We start from the raw sequence: 19,394 nt of genomic DNA, 5'->3' as shown, positions 1-19,394 counted from the left end.
TAAAGCATGATAATTTACTCAAGAAAATGTATCAATAATTCTCCAAAAACGCAAACTTTTCACTAATGGGCATTGTTTTTAAAACACAGGAGTCACACAACAGCTTAACATGACAAAACAGGAGTTTATTTATAAAACTATTGTTAATATTGATGTAATTATGTTACTGACAAAATGACTATTATCACAGGACATTTCTTACAAAACAGATAATATTATTGTGTGTGTGTGGGGGGGGGGGGGGGGGGGTGTTTTTGTGAATAATGAGGACACAAATGTGTATAATGACATGGGTATGACAGGTATTACAAGGAAAGGGTGAAGTATGAGGATATTGGCCATGTCCCCACTTTTCAAAATGCTTATAAATCATACAGGATGCTTTTTTAGAAATAAAAAAATGCAGAATGTTTCCTGTGATGGGTAGGTTTAGGGGCAGTGTGTGTGTGTGATAGGTTTAGGGGTAGGGGCAGGGGCAGTGTAGGGGGATAGAAAATGCGGTTTGTACAGAATAAAAAACATTACACCTATGGAATGTTCCCAAATTTCACAGAAACAAACGTGTGTGTGTGTGCGTGCGTGTGTGTGTGTGTGTTTTCGTTTCAATATTTTTTTTAGATATGAATAATATTGACAAATATACATCTACCTTCTAATTTCAGATCCTTGTACTGTTTTCAGCTCCACATTGCATTATGCCTGACACATTAATTAAATAAATTAAATTCATTATTAAGTATTAAAAATATATCACTCCTCACAAGTTGAAAAGTAGCGTCATGTTTACATTGCACAGAGATGCTAATCCTCCGAGAACAATTGAGTGGCCACACATGCTAAAATGTTGTCACACATCTCAGTTCATTCTATCAACGAAGCTGCACATCGAATCTCTTATTTACAGCATATTTACATTTTGTTTACATTGTTCACGTTGTTAATAAAAACTTTTAACGCTCAACGAAGTTCATATCTGTTTTGCCAATATGTTAATGAGCTATTACAGTTTTTAGACTGAGGGTGGTCTTGTTTTTTATTTGAGGGTGAACCTCTAGCACCCGGTAGAACCAATCGACTATTTAACTTAACTTACACCACATAAATAATAAAGACGATAAGACAACAAATACATATATTACAGGCAATATCACACCATTCTTACCTGCTGTAAACTACTGATTGATAACAACGCACTGCTTCGCTAAAAAACAACAACGTGGTATGATGATTTCCTAGATAAATCTGTTTTATTCTTCTCTTTCTAAAGTACCAAAAAAGACTAGCCTGAAAAGCCAGACCCATATCAAGATGTTTGGTCTGGAAACTCACCATAGACAGGGCTCAATTCGAGGGGCCGGATAAACGGTTTGTCTTTCAAACTCCCTCTGCACGCATATGGATAGCTACAACCAACCAAAGCAACAAAGGTGAAGTGGAGCTCGTTTAAAGATTAAACTTTCGCTGTATCCGGTCGGCAAAACGCAGAACACATCTTCCCTTCTTAAGAATGACTTCAGTGCCGTTCTTTGTTCTTTTCTCAGATAAAAGCTTAACTCCAAGTCTTCCAGAGTCGCGGTCAAAGCTGATTCGAATGACCGCAGTGCCAGTTTCTGTGTTTACAGCCGGCAAGCGCAACTCGTTAAGCCCCGCCCACCGACTCTATACACGATGTGATTGGCCTGACCAGAGTTTGGCGTTTACAGCTCAGAAGTGTATTGAGAGTGGCTGGCAGATTAGATTTGCTGGCTAGGGTGCGTATAGATTTCTAGGCTAATAAAATACATGCTATGGTTACTAAGCCCCGCCCACATCGCAATAGGATTAATCACATTCTTGGAACGTGATGTCACAGTATGCTGGCATCACAGTCTCACTTGCAGTTAATTCCTCAGTGTTACTTACTTTGCAGATATAGCAGCTTCATACTTTGTACATTTTACTTTGTACGTCTTAATAATATTAATAGATCGTGTTGCTAGTTTCTCAAGTGTTTTTTTACTTGCACATCTGGCAGTTTACCACATTCAAAATGGTACTACTTACTTTACTGGGACTAACTGCTCTACTTCTGAGAGAAAGGAGAGAAGTCAAGAACACCTGCTCAGGTCAAGAGAAAAAAGTGGACCAGATCGATGTACCACCCATAGGCATTACTGATGGTAGGCCTAAATTAAATAAATGTCTTAAGAACGTACCTAACACTTTGTTTACAGAAGTCTGCACAAAACTTTTAAGTTAAAAATTTCCACAGCCCAGTGGAAGTCTTTATCTAACTTAATGTGCCGCATAACATTTTACTACAGAATTAAACTAAGGCAACCTAATGGATCATGTAGGGACATCAAGACACGTTTAACTGTTAAAATTAACACTCAAACACACAATGCTCATGGTTAAAGTTGTGCAAAAAACAAACTATTAAACATTGCCATGACAAATGCATACTGTGCAGACTGACTGACAACTGAAAAAGTGGAAAGAAAGAATGTGTCCTGAGAGAATGCCTCCACAAAATCACTTCATAATTTAGAGCAAGCTTAGCTACAGTAATATGAGTATGTATATGGTTATTATGGTGATGTCATTACCCTCCTTAGGTCAGACTTCTCAGCCTATCACCAGTGACCCAGACGTCCTCTCTACTGAAGGAGAACCTACCAGTCCCCCTAAAATGGATGATGACGGTTTAGTTGGTGATGCATGTGCTGAGGACCTCCATGCCACCAACAGTGTCATCTGTGAGTTTAATGGCAAACCACTAGACATCCCTCAAGTTCCAGTCTCTGCCGAAATTATATATTATATATACACACAGACCAATCAGCAGTTTGATGGTGTATACTTTCAAATGGCTTTGATATGCACTTTCTTTCAGGGTAACCTTTATGTAAACTTTTCATTTTTTACATTCAACATTTTATTTAAATTTGTATAAAATGAAGTTGATTTTTTTATGACCACTATAATTCACATAATTACTCCTGTAATGTGGCAAATGAATGTTTAAAAACACATCTAGCCTATTCAATGTAGTATCTCAGTTAATGTATGAATTAGACAAATGTAGTTTTAGATGAAGTATGTCACCCTGCAGGACACTGAACATTTCTAAACATTGCTAAACATTTCTTGTTAACTCTCTCTTTTTATTTTATTTTTATTTTTACAGACATTAATGCCTGCAGGGATGAAATCAGAATTCAGCAAAGTGAAGAAGGATCTGATACCGTTTCTTCAGGGATTTGCTTGGATGATGGCTTACAGGTGAGGTTTCCTTTCTTTTATATATTTGTATAGTAAATTATTTTTGTATTTGTATATTCTTATAACGTATTTTAACAATTTAGAGCCCTTGACCTGTCGGACTTGTTCTACATCAGGGGTGTTCAGTCCTGTTCCTGGAGGGAAACCTGCATATTTTAGCTCTAGCTCTGATTAAGCACACCAGAACTAGAAACTTCCATGCTGGTGTGTTGGATTTGCCCTCCAGGAGCAGGATGGGACAGCCCTGCTCTATATGCTTAGAATTCAATTCATGAAAATGTACACATCTATCTCCATCTAAACATTATTAGAATTGTCTTTCTTCTTCTAGAAGGGTTATTCTGAACCCTCTCCATTGGAGCTGCAACACCAGGAGGATAAGGAGAAAGATGGAGCCTCTGACAATGAGGTTAAATCAGACTCTGGGGTTCCTGAAGTTCCAATTCCTACTGATGATACACCAGAGGTTCTTAACAAAGTCCTCTCAGGCCTTTCCTCACGACTGAAGAACTGGTGGGATAGATACTTATGGGAGATTCTCACTCCGGCTATGATCTCCTTCTTCTTCTTCATCATCATTGTAAATCTGGGTCCGATGGCGCTGATTAGGATGATGACAGTGTTCTTTTATATCAAGTGCTTGCATCAGATCATCACAGCTGGTTACAGAGTGTATCACTGTTACCACATGCTGTGGTTCAGAACCCTAAGCTTGTACTTCCTGCTGTGCTTGAGCTATTTCTTCTATGGGGGAACGATCACAGATTATTTCTTCACTCTTGCGCAGAGGGAGGAGTCTGTACACATGCTCAGCAAATATCAGCACTTCATTTATTTTGCCCTGTATCTCGTAGGGTTCTGTTTGGTTGTTTTGAGTCTGGTGAAGAAAAGCAATCGCCTACCATTCTGCATGTTCGTCTGGACTCATGTGACCCTGCTGATTGTAGCCATTCACGCCGACTTAATCATTCAAAACCTTTTTGAGGAGATGATCTGGTTTATAGCGCCGATCTCCATTCTTTTTTGTAATAATATAATCGATTGCATGTTTGGCTTCATTCTCAGTCACAGCTATTAAGTTGTGTCTTAAGGCATGCACTGTAAAAAATACTGTGCCCATTTTACTCAATAAAATTGAGGCAACTATTTGCATCAGCATTTTGAGTATTTTAATCACCTTTTATTTGTGTATATCCTATTAGACTTTTCATGTTTTCAACTTGTATTCTTAAGTAAAGACAACTCAATTTTATCAAAATTTTCTATTTTTTAAAAAAAGTACCATGAAACAGTAAACAGGGATCTCAATACAAAACATTTATTCAATTTAAAATTACAATACAACAGTGTATAAAAAACGTTATGCAATACAAAAGAGAGTAGCAAAAGCATTTCATATTCATATAAGTTTTTTCAATGACAATTGGTATTAAACCCACTGAGAATAGTAATTGAGTCATCTAATTAAAACATTACATCAGCAGATACAAATTAATCACTAATAAAAGTGAACACCAATTTAAAGGGCTAGTTCACCCAAAAATGAAATTTCTGTCATTAATGACTCATGTCATTCCAGGTAGGAAATAAGATAAGTAGGGGAAATGCGTTGTTAAAACCATCCATGTGACTCCAGTGGTTCAACTTTATGGAATGAAGCGATGAGAATTAGGATTTATTTATTTAGGATTTTGTGTCATAATTACATCAGTATAGGTGCTGAATTAATCTGTCAGTCACTACTGGAGGTGTCAGGACGACATGTTCCGCGACTCTGTGTCAATCAGGTGTGTGTCAGTGTCACGATAATGTCAGTGACACTATCCACTGGCACATGCCAATGAAGACCTGATGTACCAATACACATAGTGACGTGCCATTGGCTTCTGTGCGTCAGAATCGTGTCACTTAATGTTAATACCGTCTCCTGATAAACATCACATTCTCATTTTTGGGTGAACTATCCCTTTAATGCTACATTGTTAGTAAGAAACAACTTTAAACAATTAATTTACTTCTCAAGTTGTGAACCTTTGAAGTGAGATTTCCGATGTCCAGCTCCAAAAACACTTTCTGAAACACTTCAAAGGTGTATTTCAGTTCCTTGGGGTATCTAAGATTCATACAAGACACATAAGGCACTTGCTTGGGTACATTGGAGACATCTGTAAGAGCTTCTACTCCTTCAAATGATAATCCCCAATGTGGGACTGGGGTCATTGACACCTTTGCTGATCATGACGACCTTCAGCACTTGTGATGTCTGTGGAGTAAAAACAGTGTAAACAAACAAAAACTTATTTTTGCTTCAAAAGATGCACTGTATGAACAAACAGCTGAAATCTGATTGTAAAGGCTTCCACTTCCATACTGAAAAAAGTCACACACATCTTGGATGGCTTAAAGTAAGTAAATCGAGAGAAATTGTTCTTCTAAGTAAACTCATCTTTAAGATCACAAAACTCAATTTAAGGGTTAGTTCACCCAAAATAGAAAATTAGCCCATGATTTACTTACCCAGCCATCCTAAGTGTGTATGACATTTTTCCTTCAGACAAATACAATCAGAGTTTGTTTTTGTTTTTTTAAATGTCCTGGCTCTTCCAAGCTTTATAATGGTAATGAATGGGTAGTTATGTCCATAAAAGTGCATCCATTCATCATAAAAGTGCATCTAGGTGGTTAATAAAAGCCTTCTGAAACGAAGCGATGTATTTGTGTGAGGAAAAATAACCATATTTAAAACTTAAAAAACTAAAATAATCAGCTTCCGGCAGACGGCCTATGCAAGTCGACTTACAGCAAAAGAATAGTGATGTTGTTAATTTTGAACGAATCTTTAATATGACACGGGAACAATGAGTGATTCGTTCATTTTGTGTTGACCGTGCAAGATGCCATTGGTTCTGTACAGGATAATTTCTGCATTCAGCTTATGGGGCAGTGAGTCGTGAAGGAATGACTCAAACCCAAAGACTTCAGAGGTGTCACGTGTTTAGAATTTAATAACTATTAACCATTATTTAATTATATTTCAGCATAAACATACATCACTAGATCAATATAGAATTTAGAAATTATTTGCCTTGTGAAAGAAATCCATTGTTCATATGTACCACAAAATACTATTGTACAATGAGGAGGTTGTCATGTCACTAAAGTTATCAGTGTATCAATGTGTAGGGATCCAAGGTCTTTACTGACCATAACAGTGCACCTTGGTTGTGTTTACACTGGCACAATAAATAAATCAGATTTTTACTCTCATCTCAGAAGATCAGAATTTGTTGCACACGTGTAAACAAAAAAAATGCACAAAATCAGATTTTTTTTTCCCACATCCAATCTGAGCCACTTCCAAATGTGGTTTGAAATCCATATCATGTCCGATATCCGACCTATACAGATTCAAAAACCTGTGAGAACCCATACTACAATTTACTGTAGTATTTACTGTAGTATTGCTGAAATACACTTCTGTGTATACATTTATAGTAATTTTACTATACATACTATAGTATTTTTTTCTAATTAAAATGTAAATAGTTACAGCGACAAGCGTTTCATAAGTACTAACGTTACAAATCAAGACAAAAGTGACGGGAAATCATTGATTAGCCTATTTTCACATGCAATAAAGAGTTAATTTGTGTAAAACCAAATAAAACATACATCCATAAATATATAAAGCATTCAACAATTTGTCAGTTCGTATTAAATCTATGTCTTACCTTTGTCGGTGCAGGCGGCCTCTAACGGATAACATTAAGATTTGTGACTGATAAAGAGCCTCAGCAAACTCCTTAAAAAAGCACAAAAAACAAGTATGTTATGTTACCCAAACACCATACACTTCTCCATTACAACATATTTGTTCAAACGCTTACCTACAAGTTTTATTCAAAGTTGAAAAACAGACATTATTTACAGGTCTATTTTAATCTGAAAATTAAGGAAAAGACTGCTTTTGCGTTGACTAATTTAAACGCAGGCCTATTACATTTTTTTTTTTGGACCGATATAATTTATCGCATCTCTTGCTTATAATTTGGTAAGATATCAGATACACTGCTGAACAATAACCTTTAATATCTCTAATATTTTCTCCTATATTTTATGCCAATTTTATGGTTGGTTTACTACAAACACTTGTGCATTAAGTCTCCATAGATTTTATGCAAAGTAAAAAAATAAAATAATATTCTGATGTAAACCAGCTGTTCTCTATATGTGAATATATAGTAAAGTATGATTTATTCCTGTGATCAAAGCTGAATTTATCATCATTACTCCAGTCTTCAGTGTCACATGATCCTTCACTAATCATTCATTCTCCTATGAGGATCTGATGATCAACATACATTTATGATTATTATTGGTTGTGTTGCTCATGGGACTGCTTAATATTTGTGGAAACCATCTAAACATTTGTGGTACAATTAAAAAAAGAGAGAAATTAATACTTTTATTGATCAGACATGCATTCAATTGATCACAAGTGATATTTTTTATATTATAAAAGATAATTTATTTAATAAATGAAAATAAAAGCTGTCAATTGAACTTTCTATTCATCAAAGAATCCTGAAAAATAAAATGTATCATGGTTTCCACAACATTTTTAAGCAGCACAACTGTTTTCAACACAGATAATAATCATGTTTCTTGATTATAAAATCATCATATGAGAATGATTAGTGAAGGATCATGTGACACTGAAGACTGGAGTAATGATAAATTCAGCTTTGATCACATAGGAAAAAAGCTGTTTTAATTTGTAATAATATTTCACAATATTACTGTTTAACTATTTTTGATTAAATAAATGCAGCCGTGGTGAGCAGAATACTAAACATTAAAAAAGCTGCATTATTCATATGATAGGCCTACTTTATTGTCAATAAATAGGCTACATTGAGATGGCTTGAAAACACACATAAATAATATATTGTCGCAATCGTCTGATTGTCGTCGTAACGTTTCATCACTCATAATGATTGTTTTCCTTCAGCTGTAGCTCCAGCGTGACAGGGTATTAACGTTACTTCTACTAATCCGCTTTTGGACTTTCTATGAGAGCGCCCTCCTCATATTTAGATGCGAATAAAATGACAGGTCATGCATAGATTCTTTTTTGTCTCTGAATTTAAATCTTGATGTATTCACATTGGTTTCTATGTAAATACATTTGACCGTGACGCATGAAGCGCGCTATCAACCGAGATTAGAGAAGGCTGTCTTTAGCGTCCCTGTTAACTTGCCGAGTAACCCCAGTGCAGTCAGGACGATGGGGCAGGGCGACACATTAAGGCGGGGCGACACGTGTCGCTCTGCCTACACCCAATTTCATTGGTTTATAATACAGCGAATCTTATTGGCGTAGACGCTTGCGGCGTGAGCATGCACATTCTACCTATGAGCTACCTGCATCTGTAAGAGGAAACAACAAACAAGGAGTACAACTCAAGGGGGTAATCTAGCACTCGGAAAGCGTTCCACCCATAGGGGCGGCCATTGCTAACCAAGCCATCACCTGTTGTTAGCATCCCATTGACTCCCATTCATTTTTGAGTCACTTTGACAGTGAATAACTTTACATCTGAGGCGTTTAAAGACTCCAGTTGTCCATTGTTTATTTCTAAAGAAAAACGCCCCGTAGAAGCTTTTTTTGTAAAAATAGACTAGCGATTGCGTCATAACTACGATTGCGTCATAACATTGCGTCATGACTCTATCGCACAGTTGAGAAATTACCGTATAGACAGGAGGAGACGCTCAGAAACAATCTTTTACTGTCTATGAGGCAGTCGGGGGGACGTGGAAACATAAAGTCCGATAAAGTCAAGGGAGAAGAATGGAGAGAAGCCCATAGTGAGCCAAAAGCAACGGGAGAAAATATTTAAACAACGGGATTACACCAACTGAGTGGCAAAAACACTGAGTGGCAGGATTGGTGTTCAGCCTCAACACATTCTCACACCCAACTCGTCACATATGGACGCTTGACCAGGACCCCTTGTTGTCACTTTTCAACGAACTGGGCGTACCTTTATCATCAATTTTCGACGCGCTGGGTGCTCCATTCATTTCAATGAGAAACCTTTGGCGTCATACACAGACGCACTGGGAATGGGAATATTATCGTCATGGTGAAATTTATTTTTTGATTTATTTATTGAAATTATTTATTGGTTTATAATTTTGCCATTTTGACATGTTGGAGTGTGCTTCTCAATTAAATCAGCATCCATAATTTCATTTACATTTATTTTATTTACGCTATTTAGACACATTTTAACATGATTTCATTTACATTTATTTTATTTACGCTATTTAGACACATTTTAACATGATTTCATTTACATTTATTTTATTTACGCTATTTAGACACATTTTAACATGATTTCATTTACATTTATTTTATTTACGCCATTTAGACACATTTTAACATAATTTCATTTACATTTATTTTATTTACGCCATTTAGACACATTTTAACATAATTTCATTTACATTTATTTTATTTACGCTATTTAGACACATTTTAACATGTAACCCAACCCCACCCCATCCCTAAACCTACCCATTTGTGTGAACATGATATAAAACACAGGATATAACATACGACTGCATCCACGAGTTATTCAAAAAAGTTAAATAATCCAAGTTTTCCGAGGCCAAACGATTGATTTGCATGAAGAAAATCCCCAAAAGCGATCAGCATCTCGATCTGCCGAAGATCATGAACACATCAAATTTCAAATATTGCTGCCCGTACTTCAGATTTCATAGTGAAATTGCATTGGCTCTCATATGTCTTGTGACCAATTGCGTCATTACGTCAGCATTGATTGCAAAATGTCATTGGCTCTCCTGTGTCTTGTGACCGAATGCGTCATGTTTAAGAGTCTTTTGAATTATTTGAATGAGATATGAATGAGTTCGTTCACAGGGCAGCGGGATCATCATTTCAGCGATTTAAACATCAAGATCAACTCTGTTCTTCACATGAAGACATCGTATGACTTAAGAAAACTTGGAATGCAACATGAGCTAATACTTTTATACTGTTTTGGTCAGATTTTTCAATAAATACTTGTGACTGTACATTTATTTGCCTGGTATGTGTTTTATATTGTTAAGATGTGGGTAGGTTTAGGGTAGGAGTTGGGTTAGTTGCTCCAAAATATAAAAGTAGCCTTTAAATATTAATAAAATCATGTCTGCTTTTACAAACGCAAAGAATTAAATGCGTCTGTGTATGACGCCAAAGGTTTCTCATTGAAATGAATGGCGCACCCAGCGCGTCGAAAATTGACGATAAAGGTACGTCCAGTTCGTTGAAAAGTGACAACAAGGGGTCCTGGTCAAGCGTCCATATGTGACGAGTTGGGTGTGAGAATGTGTTGTCAGCGTGAATGCTGCAAACAAACAACAACAAGCATCTAATATGAGAAAGGGTTAGGTATACAGTTGATTGCACATTTAACAATAAATCAGAACAATATGTGTACAACCTTCTGAAAGCTACAGAAAAGACAAGCAAATAGATTGCTGCTATTCGCAGAAACAACCTGAATCCAGGCATCAGAACATTGTAGGTTACATATGTTAAATTTTGGCCTAAAATCATATACTAGGTCATATACTGTATTGACAACTCATCAATTAAATATTTATATTTTTGTTAGCGTTTATTAAAAAAGATCCATTGTAATGAGCCTTGTGTTTTACAATGGTGGATGGTTAAATAGACTAACCCAGTTTTCCTTACAAAGCAAATGTGTATAGGTTGGAGCACCATTACAGTGCAGAACTCTGTATTGTCTGGCTCAATGTAATAGCTGATGGCTATCCAACTTTAAAAATCTACAAAATATAATTAAACAACCAGCATATACATTAATGTCTTCAACACTTTAATTTCACCAATAAATCCCATCTAGAAGTATGATCACACATCAAGTCAGATGTTATATCTAATATGCCTTTTTGCGTTAACAATTTTTAGGGGTGGGCAATATGACGATTATATAATCATCTGGATTTAGAGCTACCTAAACTATTACTATAGTATTTGTTCAGCAGATAAAGTGTCCACAGGCTTTGCTTCATGTTTTTCCCCGGCATCGGAATCAGGTACATAAATGTCAGAAAATCCAGTTCCTGGCCAAACACTGGTTCTTGGGCGAGTAATAATCACTGTTGAATCCAAATACATTTAATTTATTTCAGCAAAAAAAGAAGAAGCTTGTTTTGCTCCCCTTTCTGCAATTTCTCAGAAGTCAAAAGTCAGCCCTGCTCCAGGAAGTTTTGCACAGCACAGCACTCTAAAAACTCCAATTAATAAAATGTTGGAAGAGCAAAAAAATATATGTTGAACTAATTTTCTTACTTGTGCTTAGTTAAGAAGACATTAAATTAAGTCTGCAGAAATATATTTGAAAAACATTAAATTAATCGAAATTTTCAAATCCAGTTAACATTTAGAATTGCAAATGTTGACTGGACTAAAAAACGCGAATGCAGTCAATATTTTATAAAAGTAGGCTATATGGCCAACACAATATTTTACACACAATATTTTACTATGGTAAATAGATTTTTGTTTGTGCTGTTGAAATGGGCTGTTAGAAACATTTGATAAAATAGTCAATATCAGAACAATATTTGTGAAATTAGATGCATTTTCGATGTTTTGTTTATGATGGTTTCTGCATTATAATGAGAAGATACAACACTTACATATTACATATTTAATATACATATATAATTCATGAACATATGTAGTTAATTGTGGCATTTAATCTGCCTAATTTTAATGAATACGCAAAAGAGCTGGTTTGACTACGCGGCGGGATCTGTATTGCTCGTTTGATTTCGCGGAAGCATCTCTGGAGTACTTTGATCCGCGGAAGGATACAGATCAAAGGACTTCGCGAGGTTCACCGAGAGGACGCAGCAGCAATTTTGAGGGTGCAGTTCACGCGTCAGGTAAGTGTTAATGATTAAATTGCAGACAAATATGTCAAGCATATTAGGCTTGTGTGGATATTTAACGTTAGACGTGAAGTAAGAAGTAAATTAGAAGTAAATATATCCAAGGGAAATAGGGATTATTTGGATTATTTAGGCCAAAGTGATGTCTACGTCAAGTTCACTCGTCATCAAATAAATGATTTACGTTACGTTAATGTGGTCTTTAACCATGTAATAATACATAATTTTGTTTTAAACTATAATAATATATAATGTGTTTTAGATTTAATATCAGCGTGTTGTGTGCTATTTGTGTCAGACAAACTTTCTCTCATTATGCTGGGTACACACCAAAAGATTTTTTTGCATCTTATAAGATTTTCAAAATGTGATAGGCCACATACATAAGGACAAATAATCCTAGATTTAACCATTTTGCTCCTCTAGTGTGTGGTGTGCCATGATGTGACAAAGACAGCACACCACACACAAACAGATTTTTAACCAGAGTCCCGACCGTTAACACAGGAAATCTCGCGAGACTTCAGGCCGGTGACACTAGTGCCTGAAAACCATAGACAGAAAAGAAATGGACAGAGCTATCCCATTGACTTCTACGGCGTAGAGTGATGTCAGTAAAGGAGCACTCACTTCCTGATGGCTGAGCGAACTGCAGGCTCAGACTGAGCTTGACGACGTAGATGTGACCAACCTGTCGGACAGCTGTAGGTCTTCTAGAAGTTGTGGAAAGTGAAATCTGGATCCCGTTGTTTAAATATTTTCTCCCGTTGCTTTTGGCTCACTATGGGCTTCTCTCCATTCATCTCCCTTGACTTTATCAGACTTTATGTCTCCACGTCCCCCCGACTGTCTCATAGACAGTAGAAGATTGCCTGCGAGCGTCTCCTCAGGTCTATACGGTAATTTCTCTATTGTGCGACAGGTTCGCGTTGGTTATGACGCAATAGTTAGTCTATTTTTACAAAAACAGCTTCTGCGGGGCGATAGTGTAAGAGACAAGGTAATGGAGCCTTTTATGCATTGTCGTGTTTCTTTAGAAATAAACAATGGACAAATGGAGTCTTTAAACGTCTCAGATGTTTCTCAAAGTGACTCAAAAATGAATGGGAGTCAATGGGATGCTAACAGCAGGTGATGGCTTGGTTAGCAATGGCCGCCCCTATGGGTGGAACGCTTTCCGAGCGCTAGATTACCCCCTTGCTGAAAACGCGCCGTGCATGCTAGAAATACAACAGCCTATTTTTCACGCAACATGCAAGCGTGTTGGATGCGTTCCAGGCAAAATAGAATACACTGCAAAAAATACTCTTTTTACTTAGTAATTTTGTTACTTTGTTAATTTTGTTTCTAGTCTAAATATTTAAAAATTAAATCAAAATACATTTACCAGATAAGTAAAACAACATAAGATCTTGTTTTGTTGAAAATAACATAAAAATGTTTTAAAAAAGGCAAAATTATCGGCCAATGGGGTGAGAAAAATAATCTAGTTTCTGACTGAAATCTTGTTTCTGTCCAAAACAGAAATAAGATTATTTTTTCCCACCCATTGGCAGATCATCATTTTGCTTGTTTTAAGCAAAAACTCACTTGATTTTGATTTCTCCCCCCCCCCCCCAGAAAACAAGCAAAAATATCATGTCATTTTGCTTATCTACTAAATGCATCTTTATTTAAGAATTTTTAGATATTTGGACTGGAACAAGATAGGCTAGAGCATTTTTTGCAATGTAGGAAAATATGTTTAGATGTCATTTTGACAAATACATATTAATAAATTACATTTTGATGTTTTAAAGTCTTTAGGTTGTGACATTAATGCAAATATAACTGTAATTTAAAAAAATATAATTATCGATTTTCAAATATTGCACGTCAATACAGAACGAAATATACTGCAGCCTATTTTGCCATCAATACCATAGATATGTATAGTCTATTCACTGCCGAGTGCCGACGTTGTCTTTGCTGTATCAGTAGGTTATATATTTATGTTTAACATGAAGTAAACATGAAGTATAGGCCAATTTCCTGTACATCAATAGCAGCAGCGCGTCAGACACGCTTCTGGTGTGCAAAGTCAAAACGGCACACAGTTGACACGCAACAGAAACGCCACGCTTGCAGTTGGTCTCCAGCCTCAGAATAAGCACGGCGGATGATATGCAGGAAGAAATTGCGATGATAGTCTTTGGAATGATGTTCACAGAAAATTCACGCGAAAGAAAAAAAGGGTTTGGGTGAAGTCGTGGAGACGGCTGAACGGTCTTGCACATGTTACAGAGTGAGCTAGTAATGGTATAAAAAAAAAAATCACACTGCTGTTTTTTTAAATAATTGTTGTTCTCGGGTGTCTCTTAAAAAATAGATATTATTCTCTTTGAAATTGCCTTATTAAATACACTTTAAATAATTGTTTTAAAGTCAAAGTTTCTTTCAGTCCATGCCTATTTGAGGTTACATTTAATCATTTAGCAGACGCTTTCTGATTGGATATATATTTCATTTCACGTGAGTGTGCACGCGTTTGTCCTCGGGGTTCCCCCCACACATCAGGATTTCTGATCGTAAATATTCAACATGTTGAACATTTACGATTGGCAATTGGGACGGCTCCGACGTTCTTTCGAGCAGGTTCGGACACTCTTAACACACTTCACTCCACAGGAAAATCTGATAAGATAATCTCTAGAACCATCAAGATAATCGGGACCGAGCTAGGATTGTCGGAAGGGGGGAAATCGGCGCAAAATCAGCCCGATTATCTTTTGGTGTGTACCCAGCATTAGCTATAGGCCAAGTTGCTGTGGTGATGATTTTTATACGTGCAAATTTACTGAAACATGTCAAACGTGTACGTTAACTTAATGTAGGCCAAATAATGTACGCTATTTAGGGTTACGTGGTTGTGTTGAACGTGATTTTTTTCGTGTTCCAACTTTTGAAATTGTCCCGTAAATTAAGGGAACAACATAACCATGAATACTATGATAAAATGGCGCTCATTTCCTCGTCCTCGTTTGTTGTTTTTCTCTTTCTTTCTCCAACAGGGTGTGACCAATGATGCTTTGTCGTTGCAAAGTTTCACATCCAAGCCAGTCAGTTCTTCTTAAAGGGATAGTTCACCCAAAAATTAAATTTCTGTCATTTACCCTCATGTTGTTCCAAACCTGTACGAGTCTGCTGAACACAAAATAAGATATTCGTAAGAATGTTTGTAACCAAGCAGATGGAGCAACCATTCACTACCATAGTAGGGGGAAAAATTCTATGGTTGCTAGGGGTGTAAGAAAATATCGATACACGTGAATATCGCGATATTATGTTTGGCGATACTGTATCGATTTTTAAAAACGCTGTATCGATATTTATATATTTATTTATTTACATCCAAGATTCGTGGCTTTGTGTTCGGTTTAAACCACAGACTGTATAACACCCAACCGCTAGATGGCAGTGTTATCTCAGAACGTATAACGGACGCGGACCCGGAGAAGCGCAAGGTGAAAGTGCTAGTGTTTACATTAGCAAACCCAGCTCTCAAGACGATAGCATTATTCCGCTCTTGCAGTATACAGAGCTGAAGTGTGGACTCATTTTGGCTTCAGCTATAAAGAAGCCACTAAGGAAATCGACAAGAATCATTTTGTTTGCAAAATAGGCCAAGTTATAATCTAATACTCAGGAAACACATTGAAACAGAGAGCTCGCTTAACATCCTGACGTCACCCGCGCTGCTGAGAAGCGTTTCGATAGAATGTACTGCACGTTTTCCTCTCAGTAACAAAATAAACACACTCCAAAACTGACAGCGGTGGCAGGAGAACGAAAGATAATAGCGATGTGGATATGGATGCACCAGCTCTGCAGCTCAGTAACGTTACTTGAAATAGCACTTTATACAATAGACTGCTTTATAGAAAACAGCTTTAGGGTCCGATCACACAGAACGCGTTTTTCAGGTTCAGTGCGCTTTAATGTTTCTAGGCAACCCCTGAATCACCTGTACTGTCAGTCAAATCAATGTAACGGTCAACAAAAAGGAAGGCCCGCCGCTTCATTCATTCGATTGGACAACAGAACATAAGCGCGATGATGTTGCACGCTTTTTTGCTCAGAGTTGACTTTTTTTCAACTTCATGCGCTCGGAGCGCTCCTTCAAAAACGCGAGGCGCAGCAAGCGGTTTAAAAGCGAGGCGCCCAGGGTGCATAAGCAGCGCGCATAACGCTCTCTGCCAAACGAAATCCATTCAAAAAAGGTGCCTCTCGCTGCAAAAATGCATTCTGTGTGATCGGGGCTACTGTGTTAAATATAAAACAAACAGTCATTCAGTCATGAAATGGACTGCACTTTCTGTTGTTAAATAGCCACTGCTATACTGTAAACCTTTAAAACATTTACACAAAGAATCCTGCAGTCACTTTACATTTCCCTTAATTTAGATTGCACATTGCATATGATTAGTGATATAAATTATACTGTATTAATTAAATAAAATACTTTGTCTCGTGTTTTAGGCTTATGGTTGTGTTCTTTATTCTTTTAAATTATAAAAAACAAAAACACACAAAAAAGAAATATCGCAATATATTGCCTCTCTTACAATATCGCAATATATTGCAATACATCGTATCGTAACCCCTGTATCGTGATACGTATTGTATCGCCAGAGTCTTGGCAATACACAGCCCTAATGGTCGCTCTATCTGCTTTGTTACAAACATTCTTCCAAATATCTTATTTTTTGTTCAGCAGAACAAAGAAAATTATACAAGATTTGAACAACATTGAGGGCGAATTAATGATGACAGAATTTTCATTTTTGGTGAACTATCCCTTTACCAGCTGAAACACTGACAAGTAGCAAGAATGCTCCACTGTATCTACTTTGACTGTGTGTGTATTTTCAAAACTAATGTTTTCACTTTAGAATACTATTCCAGGTTCTAAGTAACTCCTTGAGAACTATTTGGTAATTCTTTATTAATGACTCATAGGTTCCCTGTATTCTCATTTTCCCCTCAGTCATTGCCTTAAATACAGAAATCATTTGGTATCACATAAACATATAATGCCTGAGCCATGTTGGCAAGGCACTTAGATTGGGGATGGGGTTCTGTCCTGAACTTCTGGTTGCAGACAATACTTACATAAAAAAAAAAAAAAAATCATCAACAGCCTCATTAATGTAGTATTAATATTGTACCGCGAGAGCACATCAAGTTTACAAGCAACGAATCTCTGCTTACAAGCGGAATCTCAATCCATTCTCTCGCACAAAACTGGACTCACAGAAATTGCGTGTGCGCTCACATTTTGTGCACTCTGCATGTGCACTCATGAATCTCTGTGTACTCTTTCACTAGAATTGTTTTCTCTGATTTAATGCTGCAAGAACTGCAACAATATAGCGTGGGGACACACACAGACAGAAACATTAATCGGCACATTTGCGAGTGAATGTAAATGAATATTTACAGATAGTACACATAACAGTAGCCTAGTACATTTATCTAACAACATCAGTACTAAAGAAGAAGAAAGGGCCTCGATCTGATACTGTGCATCACTGTTAATTAGTAGTTACTTAATAGTCATTCCTCGTGAAGCTGAATTAGTTGTTAGGAGGCATAACTGAATTGAATAGTTACTGATTAACTAATTGATACTTAACACAATTTAAAAATGCTATTACATATTGATTAGTTAACACGCATTCCTTAGTAGTTAATATTAGTGACTTGAGTGTTAATGAAGAATTATTCATTAGTACTGCAGTAACCCTTTATTAGTTATGCATTAAGTAAGAAACAGTACTCTAAAGTGTTACCAACAAAACGTTCAGACAGGCCGTTGGTGGCTGGATGGAGCCGAAGTGATGCCGAAGGGTAATCTGTTGTATGCAAACATCCCCTTATGAGTTGCGATTGTCAGATATTTGGATGAATCTTCATGCAGAGGAATCTGCAGGTAGGCATGTGAAAGGTCTAGTTTGCTAAATCTTTGTCCCCCAGCCAGTGAAGCAAATAAATCCAGGGTAATGGATAATGTTCTGCACACAGAGCTAGGTTCAGCGCTATTTTGAAATCACCACAGATCCTAACATTGCCACCCTTTTTGATTACCGGCACAATCGGGGTTGCCCATTCACTGAATCGGACAGGTGAGATGATTCCATGTTTCAGCAAGCGATCAATTTCTTCCTCCACCTTGGGTTTGATGGCATACGGTACCACTCGTGCTTGGAAAAATCTTGGTTGTGCTCCCAGTTTCAGATTTAAGGAAGCTGTATACCCATTGAATGTCCCTAAATCTTTTCTAAATACTTTGGCATACCTTTTAAGAAGACTATCCAATGTCCATTCATTAACTCGATGCACTGCTCTTACAGATTTGATCTCACGCCAGTCTAGACGAATTCTCCGAAGCCATTTTTGTCCCAACAGAGGAGCTGCATTTCCTGTAACGACATACAAGGGTAAGCGTACGCTTTGTCTGTTCAGCTTCCCATATGGAAAAGTCTCGTTCTTATATGTTCCAACAGAAAACTATAAGGATCATATATGCTGCAAAAACCACATATACAAATTGTACAATATTCATGTATTTTCAATCATATATGTCCTACACTGTAAAAAAATATATATATATATGCTGGATTGTGTTAAATACAACCCCTGCAAATCAGTTACATTTTACTTTAGTAAATTAATTAGCAAGTAAAACGAATAAAAATGGGTAACCCTAATGCAAAGAAAATATTTCCTTATATAATATATAACTGTATATTAAAAATATACACGATAAATATATTACAATATTTAATAATACATGAGGAATTGCTGCTTTCAATTAGAAAAAATATGTGACAATATATTTACTTATATATCATAATGTATGTCATTTTATATGATGTGCATGTGATGATATACTCAAAAATATATTGAACAAAATAATATATTATATTAAAAAATAAAAGGAACTGTAGTCTGTTACAGTTACTGAGAAAGTGCTATTATATTACAGTTACTTATGAAAATGTTAACAATTACAAAGGGTTTTATATATATATATATATATATATATATATATATATATATATATATATATATATATATATATATATATA

General features: G+C 36.4%; 2 protein-coding genes across 2 annotated transcripts in view; one reads left to right on the top strand and one right to left on the bottom strand.

Moving 5' to 3' along the window:
- The first annotated feature begins 2,029 nt into the window (after positions 1-2,029).
- LOC137039292 (phosphatidate cytidylyltransferase 2-like) lies at positions 2,030-4,376 on the top strand. The gene is made up of 4 exons (XM_067414644.1): positions 2,030-2,159; positions 2,598-2,738; positions 3,170-3,228; positions 3,638-4,376. The coding sequence occupies exons 1-4, from the start codon at positions 2,030-2,032 to the stop codon at positions 4,340-4,342; spliced, it is 1,035 nt and encodes a 344-aa protein (XP_067270745.1). The 3' UTR covers positions 4,343-4,376.
- A 1,033-nt stretch (positions 4,377-5,409) lies between these two features.
- LOC137038577 (NLR family CARD domain-containing protein 3-like) overlaps positions 5,410-19,394 on the bottom strand; it is an 85,012-nt gene continuing 71,027 nt past the window's right edge. The window contains exons 9-11 of the mRNA XM_067413260.1: positions 18,602-18,725; positions 6,996-7,066; positions 5,410-5,527 (exon numbers count right to left, since the gene is read on the bottom strand). Of these exons, the coding sequence (XP_067269361.1) occupies positions 18,675-18,725 (51 nt within the window). The 3' untranslated portion in view covers positions 5,410-5,527; positions 6,996-7,066; positions 18,602-18,674. The remainder of the gene's footprint in view (positions 5,528-6,995; positions 7,067-18,601; positions 18,726-19,394) is intronic.

The sequence above is a fragment of the Pseudorasbora parva genome, chromosome 13, assembly GCF_024679245.1.
Source record: "Pseudorasbora parva isolate DD20220531a chromosome 13, ASM2467924v1, whole genome shotgun sequence".
NCBI lineage: Eukaryota > Metazoa > Chordata > Actinopteri > Cypriniformes > Gobionidae > Pseudorasbora > Pseudorasbora parva.
This window is presented reverse-complemented; position numbering and strand designations above follow the sequence as displayed.